General features: G+C 45.3%; 2 protein-coding genes across 4 annotated transcripts in view; one reads left to right on the top strand and one right to left on the bottom strand.

The window, feature by feature from the left end:
• Window positions 1–11,068, top strand: part of dnaaf9 (dynein axonemal assembly factor 9) — a 38,639-nt gene extending 27,571 nt beyond the window's left edge. For 2 of the 3 annotated variants that reach the window (XM_042072399.1, XM_042072398.1), the window contains 5 exons: window positions 810–884; window positions 2,924–3,093; window positions 3,325–3,390; window positions 5,688–5,781; window positions 6,136–6,409. In XM_042072399.1, the coding sequence (XP_041928333.1) occupies window positions 810–884; window positions 2,924–3,093; window positions 3,325–3,390; window positions 5,688–5,781; window positions 6,136–6,242 (512 nt within the window). In that variant the 3' untranslated portion in view covers window positions 6,243–6,409. Of the gene's footprint in view, window positions 1–809; window positions 885–2,923; window positions 3,094–3,324; window positions 3,391–5,687; window positions 5,831–6,135; window positions 6,410–7,192 lie in introns of those variants that run through there. The other variant, XM_042072397.1, reaches the window with a different exon arrangement.
• An 871-nt stretch (window positions 11,069–11,939) lies between these two features.
• ky (kyphoscoliosis peptidase) overlaps window positions 11,940–14,212 on the bottom strand; it is a 7,327-nt gene continuing 5,054 nt past the window's right edge. Inside the window, exon 7 of the mRNA XM_042072430.1 lies at window positions 11,940–14,071. Within this exon, the coding sequence (XP_041928364.1) occupies window positions 12,663–14,071 (1,409 nt within the window). The 3' untranslated portion in view covers window positions 11,940–12,662. The remainder of the gene's footprint in view (window positions 14,072–14,212) is intronic.

Genomic DNA, 14,212 nt, shown 5'->3' with positions numbered 1-14,212 from the left:
GTCATAAATTATGTATTTATCTACAGCGGTATAGATGCTTAAATAGATAATAATATTGATAATGATACTGAACCCGTATAAATAAATCAGTGCTGCACATCTTCAACCATGCTGGATGCTGCACAACGCAACATTCTATCTCCCGCCTGTTGCTGCATAGCGCAACATTGAATCTCCCGCTGGTTGCTGCGTAGCGCAGCATGTTTTTTATTTCATGTTTCTAGGTGCTACAGAGGCTTAGATATTACATTTTGGTAGACATTGATAATTTTTTGTATTTTTTTAGAAAAACCTCAAGAAATAAGGTTATTTAGTCTAGAATGCCATAGGATTCTATTGGCGTTTTTAGCAGGCATTTTAGGAGTAAATGGGTCAAGACCCAAAACAAGTGGAAATTTTGGTTTCACATAATTGTTCTAAGCGTAACTGTTTAAAAATGGATGTATCCAGTAAAGCTGAGAAGATGATGTGATTTAATCACTGTATCCTCTCATTTTTATGTCTCAGCTCACCCAGCCACTTAACGCATAGCAAGCATGACTGCCCCTTCCACACACAGATGAAAATGAATGTGAAATGGGCCATGGTCTCCTGTCTTTGACCTGCGTTAAGACCATTCAATGTGCTCAAGTGCTCTTTATTAGTGTATTACACAGGCCCCTATAGATATACAGTGTAATGATGTGATGTGTTTTTAGGACACACAAACAGTATTGCATGAAGGAACAGACGTTAAATAAAGTGTATGTATTTGTGTGTGTGTGTGTGTGTGTGTGTGTGTGTGTTACCTGTCTTCCCTGTCCTCTCAGCACTGAAGTCCTCTCTGAAGACGAGCCCATTCAAGGGGAACATCTACCACCTCCGGGGCACCATACGCTTCTCTGGTATGCTCGCACACACTTTTTCTCCTCTGTACTCTGGTAAGACCTGCACACACACCACACACACACCACTTCAGCTTTGTGTGTGTGTGTGTGTGTGTGTCTGTTTGTGTGTCTGTGTGTGTGTGTGTGTATTTGTGTGCTTTTCAATACACACATCTGTCAATTCTTGACTATAAATTGTGCTCTGCTACAGGGGGAGGACATTAAAAATGGGAAAAGACTCTGTTGTCTGTGTGTGTGTGTGTGTGTGAGAGAGAGAGAGAGAGAGAGAGAGAGAGTGTGTCTGTTTTGTGTGTGTGTGTGTGAGAGAGAGAGAGAGAGAGAGAGTGTCTGTGTTGTGTGTGTGTGTGTGTGTGTGTGTGAGAGAGAGAGAGAGAGAGTGTGTCTGTGTTGTGTGTGTGTGTGTGTGTGAGTGAGAGAGAGAGTGTGTGTGTGTGTGAGAGGATGTTTCCCCTCTCCCTTGTCCTCCCACTGCAGCAGATCTGTTAGCTGTCCCTGTATCTTGTCAGTTGTATTAACAAATAAGACGGCGGCCCCACGGCCTCTGTCCTCTTCTCTACCGTGGATGCGCGTATGTGTGTGTGTATCTAGCACACGTGTGTGTGTGTGTTTGTGAGAGCGTGTTTGCGCGTGCGGTAAGCACGTGCCCCCTGCGTTTTGCCTCCTCGCACTAGGAAGCGGTACAGAGCTGAATGCTAGCACTGGGCTAGCCGTAGGCTAACGGCGTGGACGGTAGGACTCTCGATCTGCTCTATTCTTTCTTTCTTTCTCTCTGTCTTTCTCTCTCTCTATCTCCATGGTCTGGCCTTGCCTCACTCCAGTGCTGTGACCATTTTCAGTTTCACACTCATTCCCTTGACCCCTACTGAGTGTCCTCCTCTCTTTCAGTTCAGTTGTGTGGTAACCTTATCTCCCTGTTTTAATTGCATGGGGACAGATTCTTGCATTGATATACTCTCATCTGGTATTGGTTATTTCAGTTCTCCAGTGGTTCACTTGATTGTGTGAGTTCAGTATGGATCAGAGTGATTGTGTGGAATTTTTTTGTTCTTTGCTGTTTTTTTTTTTGTTTGGCTTTTTTCATTTTTTTTTTTTTCTCAGAGGTGGGTGGTGTGACTTCGAGTGATTTCAGTTTGATTACGTTAACTAATTTCTGATTGCTTATGCGGACCCTGAGTGAGCACTGATTGGTTGCGTGGACCCTGAATGACCTCTGATTGTTTGTGTGGACTGATTTCTGACCGGTTGTGTGGACTCCGACTCCGACTGAGTTCAGGCTGCGTGAAACTGAGTGTGATTCGGTTGTGAGTGAGATCCTTTTGGTTTGCGTGGATTATGAGTGACACATGATTGGGTCTGGTGATTTTGTGTGACTTTTGTGTGAATTAAGAGTGATTTTTAGTTGGTTGAGTGAACTCTGAGTGAGCTCTGATTGGTTGGTTGTGTGAGGACCGAGTGACCTGATTGGTTCCCAAAACACCGAAGTGCTTTCTGACTGCTCGTGTGGATCGTAAGTGAACCCAGCATTTTTTGTTCATTTACTTTTTGGGTTTCCACTCATCGTCATGTGGATTCTGAGTCACACAAAACACCATGGGTAGTGTAGTCCATTCATTTCTGGTTGTACTCTTTGAGTTGTAGTTGTTTTTTTATTTCTGCAGTTTAAGTTTGTGCCTGTGTGTTTATAGAATGCCTCATGGGTGTTGTAGTTTTCACAGGTGGACAAAGAGCAGTGGATGATGAAATGTTTGCCTGTAGCACAAGCTGCATGTTGTCTGTTGGTTAAGGTTGCTGTAGTTATAGCTCTCACTAGATCTCCATGTTTGATGGTGCGTTACACCCATTCCCATGACTAACGATGTCTTTCATGGATGAGCAGATTTTAATACTGGATTTGTGTGTGTGTGTGTGCCTGTCTGTGTGTGTGTGTGTGTGTGTGTGTGTGTGTGTGTGTGTGTGTGTGTGTGTGTGTGTGTGTGTGTGTGCATGATTGTGTGTGTGGGCTGGCAAATCTGTGTGTGTGCACGTGTGTGATGCAGACTCCAGTAAGCTGATGGAGGTGTGCTTAAACACTGTGACTGGGAACCTGACCCTGGTGGACGCTTTGCCCAGCGGCGACGCTGCCTGTCCCCCTTCCGTCCTGTTCTTCCACGGGGTCGGCCTCACAGAGGACAGCCTCAAGGACTGGCTCCGGCTCTGTGCCAAGCAGGTAAACAAACAAACACACACACACACACAGAATGTAAAACATAAACATATGCAACACTAGTCAGACATTCTTCATAAAAACATTCATTTAAACCATGCTTATTTGCAGATTCAAACAGACACACATGCACACACTCACCCACATTGCATAATCTCTGCTGCAGCGCCTGTTTCTTTAGACATGCTCTGACTCAGGAGTGTGTGTATTTGTGTCTGTTTGTGCCTTGGGCAGAAACTGATGAAGAAGGTGAGGAAGACCCGCAAGAGTCTGAGCCCACAGGAGCTAAGGAGCATCCATGTGAGTGGCTCACACACACACACACACACACACACACAGAAATGGAACAAGGCCACCTCAGGGCCTTTTTGTTTTACATAATCAATCTACTTCATATTCAAAGTGCTCTTCTCACACAAGATTCTTACAAGTCTAGATGTAAACATCTACACTTGTAGCCAATTTTCCCCCACTGTTGCAAGCAATCACCCTCACTTATATGATATTTATCGTTTAGCCATTTACAGTAGATAGTAGATAGAGCCTTTCAGTGAGGGGGAACCCCAAGACATTCATTTGTGCCACACTGTCTTTAGTCAAGTCAAATCACGTTGTTTATATAGCACATTTAAAAACAACAGGAGTTGACCCAGAGGGCTTCACAAGTAAGGCACAGAGGTAATTGGCTGCACATACATACATACATAGGTGGAAGAGGAGCCTGAGTTACATGGGTTGAAAGGAGGGGAGATTTAAAAAAAGATTAAAAGACATAAAAAGGTAATTGAAGAAATTCAAGTAAAAAGACAAAAAATAAAAAGTAAAGTGGGGATGCAATAAGTGAATAAATAAACATAATTAAACAATAAAACAGTAAAACAAGCAATTAATATGCATAAAAGTAGTCAGATACAGTTACAGTCCAAAATTTGAAATGGATTTCACCACGATTCTGATTAGGCTACACCTGCTTTTAAAAGGCGGAACATTTTCACTGCAAAACATGCCCTGTATCGTGTAGCCAATCTGCGTCTTTTTATGTGCGCGTCCACATTAAATCCATTCCACTCACGTTATCAGGAGAATACCATAGCCTAAAGTTTTGTTTTGAACACTTTTCAATTAAATTCACAATTAAACATGACCAAGGAAAAAGTGAACGGGACAACACACAATGCCACGGTTACGTTATGCTATGAATTAAGAATGCTCAGCTCAGCCAAGTTCGTTTGTACAGTCAGGATGTAGGCCTATGAATGTGAATAAAAATTATGCCCTTCTCCAGTAGCAATAGGCTACCTTAAAATGCACCAGAATAAAGGAATCACATCTACTCAGTAATTCTTTTTTTTTACCCTCCCTCAGTACCCCTTCTATGAGCACCCCCAGGTGAAAATTAGTTCCAGCGTCCTTGGTTAAAAGTTGCACTTTTGATAATGCTTTGCCTATATTTTTGTAAAATAATAAACACTAACACTTTTTGAAACTATTTCAGCTTATGTAGGCCTATCAGTGTCTTCTGAACATATTGAACACACTTATACCATGATAGTATCAAAAACCGTGATACTTGAGGTTACATTTTTATACCGCTACATCCCTACACTAGTTCATGGTAGGCTATGTGCCCTCCACTGGCTGGTGCTCACATCATCATAGTTTAACAACAAACAGCAATGCTGATCAGAGGTACCTGTCTAGTTTTATTCCATAAATATATTGTTTTTATAGACGTTAGTGGCATGTGCTATCAAGAGCTTCCATTTACTGCTCCATAGGCTACTGCGGTGCGCCCCGGACCCCCGGCAAAAATTAGTAATTTTGTAGTTTGTTTTCTTTGTAAATCTCTGGTTTTGGGTCAAAAATGTCACTCGCACTAGTTTTGCTATGAAACTGCCATTTCCCTCCTCGCGCACCCTTCTCACCTTTTTCACCCCTGACCAGTTTGCATGCCTGATTCTTAGAGTCAATTTTACAGTTTCAGGCCTTATTTACACATATTCAACAGATGACTGCCATAAATGGACTTAACTTGGAAAGTCCACCCACAGAGACTTAACAGATACATTTCCTTAACAGACTTAACAGATACATTTCAGATCATCATTTCAATATACAAAATTGTTGTTGCTGAACACAATTACTGAACACCACCTTAACCAATCTGTAGATAGTCCTGGGGTGGACTATTCAAGGAAGGTGTGACCACCTCGTAACGTAGGAATGTTCAGCCTTCAGTTTTCTTCACTTTGCAATATATTATAGTGGACAAATTGTAATGTACATTGTCTATACACTTAAATTTGCAACATGCGTGGGAATTGTATAGTGTGCTATATAGTGAGTGAAATTCATTACAAAATACCAAGTTAACTGTAAAGTGGACTATAGAGTGAGCTAGTGAATGTTCTACAGCATAGATTTGTTGATTACGTTAACTAATTTCTGATTGTAGATGTAGATCTTTCATGATGATCACTCATGTGTACACTCAAAAGACACTGCAGTGTGTAAGCACAATAGAGACAGATGAGGAGACAGCCGAACTGACAGGTAGACAGACAGATTTGTGAACACTGCCATATGCTGCTGTGCAGGTGAGACGCCATCTGGACCCTCTGCCTCCCGGCTACTTCTATAATGGCCGTCAGTTCGTCAGCTTCTTTGGAGAGAAGTCTACCCTCCACCCCTGTATCCTTTCATGGTGTTTAATGCTCTGTGTGTGTGTGTGTGTGTGTGTGTGGCATGAGGTGTTCATGTATAAGAAGTTTCCCTTCAGTATCCTGTTAGTCATGTGTCATGTGTTGGATGAGTGCATGGAATGACATGGTGTGTGTGTGTGTGTGTTTGAGTGAGCACACATTCATAGTCATGTGTTTTGATGAATAGATGGGAAGTCTTACTTCCATATTCCACATGTACGTACGTGCTCCTTTAGATTCACATCCAGCTCATTGTACTGCTTTAAAGATAGAGTGTGTGTGTGTGTGTGTGTGTGTGTGTGTGTGTGTGTGTGTGTATTTCCTTACATGTGTGTGTGTGCAGCGATGGAGCAGTTCATAGACGAGTATGTCCAGGAGGCCAATAAGGAGGTCGAGCGCTTTAACCGCGAGCTGGAGCTGCAGGACCAGAGGGACCTGTTCGACCCCTAGGCACAGAGAGTTCCTCCATCCGTCCGTCTTCATCCGGTTGCTCTCTCCATCCTCCACTGCACTCGTTACTTCTGTCCATTCAGGCCGGTCACTCGGTTTACCCTGCCATATTAATTCCTCAATCACTTTAAAAAAAGGGAAAATGTTCTGCCCACGGGTTGAGCGGGGTGGGGGGGGGGGGGGTGGGGGGTGGAATGGATCGTAAGGGGTAGGAGGTGGGGTTATACCCACAGAAACCAACCAATCCCATTGCCATGGCAACAGGAACACTTGAAATACATGGACGAGAGATCCTGACCGAAACCAACGTTCGTCTTAAGCGAGCGAGCAAGGACCTCTGTGTGTGTGTTTGTGTGTGTGTCAGAATTTGTTTTTTTTTTGACTGCACGCGTGTGTGTTGTGTGTTTGTCCTGAGCTGAACCGCTCTGTGTAAGGTGAGGTGTTGAATAGAGACTGGTGTACCTCAGGCCCCTGTGTTGTTGTGTGTGATATCTGTGTGTGAGAGAAAGAGAGAGAGATAGATAGAGAGAGAGAGATAGATAGAGTGAGAGAGAGAGAGCTAGAGAGAGCCCGGGTGTTTATGTCAGGGCATAATTAAAGAGTATTTTAGGCCTGGCAGGCTCTCTGCTCTCACCCCCACGGGCTTTTCCCTGGAACAGCCCCCCCTGGTGACACCCGATACACACCACACCTGTCTGTTGGACCAAACAGCACACACACACACAAACACACACACACACATACAGTACATACATACACAACAGATGCACGTACACACACAAAGCACTAAACTGAAAAAGTCCCAGACTGGTCCATGTCTGTCTGTAAATACTTGAATAAAAAAAAGGCTCTTTCTGTCCGAAGACAACCAAACACAAGATAGGTATGTGTAAATAGTAAACAGAATCGGACAGTAGAGGAGCCGTGTACAGTGTGTGACACAGGGAAAGGTGTGTGTGTGTGTGTGTGTGTGTGTGTGACAGAGGTGATGTTGGTACCTCCTGCAGCTCAGGTGAGGATCTCTCGTCTGCCCAACGGTGTGTGTGTGTATTTAATGTGAACACACACACACTCATACTCACAATCCACAAACCACCACACCCTGGATATACTTCAAACACTAAATGAGAGCAGTCATTGGGTTGGGTCTGGGATTAAGTCAAAAGTTGTTGGGGAAAGCGCTTTTGAATCTTGGGTTAGTCTAACTTGACTGACTGGGGGTAGGTGTTTGGGTTAGGGTGGGCGGTGTTGGGTTGGTTGGTGTTCTTGCCGTGGGTGTTAGGGTGGGACTGGGAGGTCAGGTGGGGCGTGGGGTTGCCGTAGAGGTGTTAGAGGCTGTATCTATAGGACAGCGTGTGTATGTGTGTCCCTGTAGAGCAGCGGCCTTGTATGCGCACGTGTTCTGTACTGTGCAGTCCAGTGCTGCGGTAGACGCAACTCTCACAAGAGCCGTTAGTAGGCTGAATCTCTATGCATGTTTCCTCTTTACTAAGAACCTTTACACAGCAGGGGGTTAGCAGTATCCTACACACACAAACACACAATCTTAGAAAATTTTCACTAAACCTAAGTGCCAAGCTATTTGTCACAATTGCCTTTGCTGGTGAATCAGATGACAAAAGGCAACTTGATTTTGTGTTTGGGAGCCACACATACACACACACACACACGTGTGTACAGACACACACATACACATTTATTCCCAAAGACTGGACACTGCTGGCCCCCTCTGTACCAGTGAATGCGGTGTGAGTCAGTGTGTACACGCCGCGTGGGTTAGCATTCTTCTTTCTAAGCCATACACCGTTTTGCAGATTAACCCTTGTGGTACCGTCGTTATTGAAACTTGTCGCCTGTCGCCATGGGTAAAGAATCATCTCTGTCCGTCGCCTGCAGGCAGTCATGCGGTAGGCGCGTCACTGTTTCCACGGTGATACGTCATTCTGTCTTCGCGTCAGCGGACTTGAGTGAGCGAGTGGTAGCTTAACCCCAAGACTTAGCTAGCCTTTTAAGGACCCGAATACTTTTACACACTTCTAAGGTGGGTGGGTGCAAGTCATGTTAGTGTGTGATGAATTCGCTCGCCTAGCCTTAGGTGTGTGTGTGTGTGAGTGTGTCTGTGTGTGTAGCCGGTGCAACTCTTTAGCGGTCATCTGTCAACACTGACCCAAATATACACTCACACAGAGACACAAGCACAAAGCTCTTAAGAATACACCACTTGCTGTGTTGTGTGCACCAGTTGTGTTCTGAGTGCGGTTGCACAATACCCATGAGTCCCACACACACACACACACACACACACACACACACAACTGTATAACAACAACCCACATACCCTGCTGTTGCTTGAGTCTCAGTAATACTTGGCCTTGAGGATAGGTTGTTTGAGTGTGTGAATGTCCCACAGGACCCTGTGATCTAACTTTAGGTCTCATTAAAGGCCTGGCTCATGTCTAACCTTACATAATATTTAGTTCTAAGTAGCAGTAATTATTAGCACATACTATCTGCATGTGTTAAGATGTCTTACTGAGGTCTATTTACGCTGACACAAATGCCTTTCACCACACTGGTACTACAATGAAACAAAAACTAGATTTTGAATTTATTTTGCATATCTGATGGAAAAATTTGAATTACCTCGAACCAAATATATATTGAAAAAGTGAAATATTTTTTTAGAATGCTGTGAATCAAAAAGCCGAATCAGTTTGAGCCGGGGAATCTCGGGATCTCAGTAATTTTTGGGCTACAGAAAAAAATGTCAGAAAAAGAAAACTTGAATTTTTTTTCTTTCTTTTACATTTCTGTACATGGTTTGGCTGCTGCTGTGTGCATAAGAGCTCCAGCGTTGGTGAAAGGCTCACGCTACAAAGCAAAGCATTATGGGTAGCGGGGAGAGCACTGGAGGGCCGCAAAAGAGAAGAAAAGCTAAAAAGGAAGAAAAATGAACGAGAATGTGAAAATAGTAAATAAAGAAAATAAAAGATAGTGCTCAGGTACAGAATGAATTGATTGGTTATTGAAGGAGCTGTTTTTCCTCCAATGGGGCTCCACCCTGCCTTCAGACTGGTCTCTGATTTGGGCAGGGTGGTGGCCAGTTCTTTGGCTCTGAGAGGACCCCTCCATTCATTGCACAGAGAGGGGCCCCCAGCGACTCGCGAGGCCCTCCAGAGGCTGCCCTTGCACATGCCCGCATATATACGCAGACGTTCTCTGCGTTCCCGTCTGTGTGTGTTTGTGCTTTTCTCTCCGTCCGAAGAGCTGAGGTTAGAGGACCTAAACAGAGTTTGGTGTCTAAAGGAAATGATTAGTGGGGATTTTTCTTTGAAAAATTATAAATAAATAAATCAATTAATGTGGTTTGTAAGAAGTCAAACAAACCCCATTTTGCAGGTGTTAGCGCTTACAGTGGCGATCACACTAAAGAGGGTGTTGTCCCTCGAGTTTCTCGTCCAATTAGAGCACTTTTTTTCCTTTGATTTCAGGGCTGTAGAGGACTAATCTCCCAATTGAGACTGAAAAAGGCTTGTTCCCACACGAGTTGGAAATTACACATGCAAGTGTGCGATGGTGTGTGTGTTAAAAGGCTAGCTATTACCGTCCAGGACAAAATGGCTTAATTGTATTGCCAGGTGTGCGAGTTGTTAGTCATTCATGCATACCACTGCCATCTATACTGAAACACTTGTCATGTGTGTCACATACAAACACAACGCATGTGTGTCACATGCTTCAGTTGTGTGTGTTTTGGTATTAGACAAAGTGGTCTCATCTCTGGCTTTGAGCATTTAACCCAACATGGTTAATGGTGTTCTGGCATCTATGTCTTTATGTAACCCCCCCCACAAAGTGGTGCACAGCAGCCTGTGTCAGGTTGTCTGACCTCTATACCTAACCTCTGCAGGGGTAAGTACTGTGTATTAAATGGACTCCTGTGGGACAACATGGCCGCACACAGGCTGCTGTGTGTGTGTGTGTTATGATGGTCCTGCATGGACGTTAAGACATAAGCACACAGAGGGAATGAAACGGTTAAGCTCGTTCACCTGGCAGTGCCACAACCTGACGGACCACAAACACATACACACACTTACATTCTTACACGCACGCACACTTACACACTTGCATGTAAGTTTAGGGGGGTGGGGGTATAAAATGTGAATCAGAGAATTTAGAAAGCAAAAGGGCTATCATATTCTCTCTGCTCCCCAGTAATTTGCTGCTGCTGAAGTTTCAAACAAGGTTTTGTTATGTTTTTCTTGTTTTGATATTTCTTTATTATTGTTTTATTTTTATCCCATGTTTATTGTTCTTTGTTAGATTGTTTTGTGGGAACAAGCCAAATCATCCAGGGATAGTCTCCTCCTTTTTATTATGTCTTTTTTTTTTTTGCACATAGCTTAAGGTTTTGCGTGACCTCATAGGTTACGGGGACACACTTCCAGTTTCCTGAAAAACAAAGAAGCAAGTATCTACTTAACCTCCTAAAAATGCTTAAGATTCACAATCCTGTTTCTACAAGCAACAACAAGAGAGAAGGAAAGAGAAAAAATCAATAAAAGATTTCAGGACGTTTTACTTGAAAGTGCCAAATTGTTTGATTTCAAGCTGTTCAACTGTTGGTTTTTAAATTCAGTTGATGTTTTTGTTGTTTTTAGGGTGATATTCACTTCAAGCAAATTTAATAAATTGACAGCGTGGTGTTTTGCAGAGTTACTGTAATTCTGTTTTCCTCCTGTGACTGATGCTTTTGATACTCTCATCTAACTGTGGTCTTGACCAGCCTCAGAAATCCATTAAATATTTATATGCTTGATGAATCCGACTCAGTTTAATATTTTAATGGACTTTGAGTGAGTGCTTTGTGTGTGTGTGTGTGTGAGAGAGAGAGAGAGAGAGGGGTTTGTCCTGGCTGTAAAACAGCTGCCTCATTCTAAAGGCTTTTCTCTGCACAGCTGTGTGTGAGAGAGAGAGGAAAGGGATTTCTGATAGTTTTGATGTGTGTGTGAAAGAGTTACAGACATGGTGTGGTAGGTGTCAGAGTGGTTTGTGTATCTGTGTGTGCATGTGTATATCTGTAAGGGAAAACAGAGTGTTTGTCTGAGAAAAATGAGAATGTCTGAGGATAAAAGGGGTATGCATGGAATTCACTTGTGTATACATCCCTTTCCTGTCCTTCACACACATGCCTACATGCATGCCACATACTGCCTGCATACACATTCAGGCATGTCACACACACACACACACACAGGGACTTACACTAGTTTAATACTGTAGCACAGGACACTCAACTCTTATTACACACACACAAAACAAAACCAATGTCTCTACAAAAATTCCTGTTAGCCTCGGCATCACATGAAAATTTATGAGTCAGACAGAATCTTTAATCTAGGCTATATAGGACAAAATAATACTAAATCAGTTTTAATCTACACAAAGCAGGTTTGCACGTGTTTCATAAATAATGGGTAGTAAACACAGATTGACTTCTGCACAAACTCAGAAAAGGCATTCATACTCTGCATATGTGGTATACATCCTAACTTAACTGACAGTGCATTTATAGATCACTTAAACATCAAACAAACATACAAACTGAGATGTACACACACTACCAGACATTGCTCATTTCTTTCTACCCCTCCCTGGAGTGTCTACCCAGTCTTTTAAACACACACACACATGAACATTTTTAGCCTATTGTTTATTTTTACAACACTGAGCTGAAGAATGGAGTCTAATTCTGAGCCAGCGGTTGTCATGGCAGTATCAAGTAAACAGACCTCCCCATTAGCTGCGTGCTCTCAGAAACAAAGAGCGGTTTTAATTGAATAGTATAAAGAAACAACTCCATTGTGTTTTTTATGCGGTATAATAGATCTTAATGACATTTTGCAGACACACTATCAGTTATTATCACAACCAGCGGGATTTCTGGCCATTGCAGCAGTAATAACATATTGATACAGAGTACATCTAGCACCGGTCCACTGTGACAGGACAAGCAGCTCACTGCAAAGGCTCATGGGACAGCTGAGGTTTTGTGTCATGGATGAAGACATGAGTGTTGCCAGCACCACACTCAAGTTTGAGATTAGCACACAGAGGGGAAAAGGATATAGAAGCAATAAAGTTCCTTTGTAAGCCAAAAATGTTCTTCTGAGAACCATCTGACTAAAAAGTTCCCAGTCCTAATACAGTAGTTCCTGTTGTGGGATCTTTGCCTATCATGTCCAGGTTCAGCCATTTTCAGTGTCTGAAAGATTTCTTTGTGCGGAAGAGGTTGAATGTATTAGCTTATATCTCTTAAAACACGGATAAACATTGAAATAGTGAAGGATTGTGAATACATTGTCTCACAGACATTAAAAAACTCTTACACACACATACAAGTTGGCAGAAGCATTCTCAAAGTTCATTGGGGAGATTGCGGACGTCCCAGGTCAGCAGGATGGCCATGCTGTCCGTCTCCACGGTCGCTGCGGCCAGTTTGACGTGCGTGAGTGTGCCGTGTCCCGTGTGTGCGTGGCCCTCCCACACGCGGCTCTTGTTCATCTTCAGCTCCGCGTGCTTCTCCCCGATTACGCACACGCTCCGCACCCCGGGCACGCGCACCCGGAACGCCACCTGCTGCCCGGCGAGCAGCACCCCTCCGCGCGGCTCCAGCAGCACGCAGCCGCGGTCCCACGCCGAGTAGACGGCCGGGAACGGGGGGTTGGGCTCCAGGTACGAGCTGCGCAGCACGAACTCGCACAGCGGCATGTAGTCCTGTTGCGGCGGCGTCCGGCCGTACAGTGAGAGGCGGTAGACGCCGCGGCGGGGTGCGCTCACACTCACGGTCACCTTGCCGTCCATCTGGGTGAGGAAGAGGTGTCGTGACAGGGGGAGGGCCTCTTCCCGCAACTCGGCACCCAGGTCCGTGGTCTCCTGGTGGAGCTCCGCACTGAGGCCCGCGTGCACCTGTAGGTCTGGGGAGTCCTTGTGGAAGCTGATGTTGCAGCGGCCTTGGGGCAGGCTCACCACTGGGCCCGCATGGCTGAATTGGGTCAGTCCGGCCTGCTGCGTTCGTATCCCCGGACCGCACCACGGGGTGAGATTCGGGGGGAACAGGCTCTCAGGCCCGGGGCAGGCATTCCGACAGTGCATTAGGAAGTTCCCAACGTTCTGGAATTTTCCGTCGCTACTATCGTAGTCCCGCACGAACACAGACAGCCTGTAGAAGCCACGGAGAGGACAGACCACATGACACACCAGCTGGGCAGTGGCAATCTGCGTCACCAGGCAACGCTTGGCCAGCGCGGGCTCGAGGGAGGTGTGCACCAGTTCGCACAGCATCATGAGCGGACGCGACGTCTGCACAGTCAGCGCCCACTCGCCGCCCTCACCCACCTCCACGACATCACTTCCTGCGCTGCAGCACTCCACGCCCAGCTCGCTGGCGTCCACGCACACGCCCCAGCTCAGGAACGGGTTGGGTGGCACCTCCTCCGTCTCGGCCGCAACCGGACACACCACCTCCACGGTGCACACCCAGCAGTGCCGCGCGGCACTCGCCGACAGCGGCCGCGCAAACAGCCGCAGGTCGTACGATCCAGCCTCGGGGGGAGTCAGCTGCAGGCTCATGCCCAGGGAGGTGAGGCTGAGGCGGGCAGAGGAGCCACGGGAGTCCCCCTGCTCTGGAGCTCCACGCTGGGGCACTGCGTCTGACTGTGCGCACTGGGTGGTGTGTGTGTCGTCACGGGAGTGATGAGGGCGTAGCTCGTAAGTCACACTCATGGGCCGGGCGAAGCTCATACACACGTTGGCCTCACCAGCATCTGAGGAGAGTGTTGACAGAATTATTGCAAACTCACTACTAACCCACCCACCAATCATATGCACCGTTGACAAACAGTCAAAGGCTCATTTAGATTCAGATTTACTGTAGCTGATGTAAATTTGCAGGTACAAGGATAAGA

Source organism: Alosa sapidissima, chromosome 19 (genome assembly GCF_018492685.1).
Source record: "Alosa sapidissima isolate fAloSap1 chromosome 19, fAloSap1.pri, whole genome shotgun sequence".
Taxonomy (NCBI): Eukaryota; Metazoa; Chordata; class Actinopteri; order Clupeiformes; family Clupeidae; genus Alosa; species Alosa sapidissima.
Note: the sequence above shows the minus strand (reverse complement) of the source record. Positions and strands in the feature narration are given on the sequence as shown.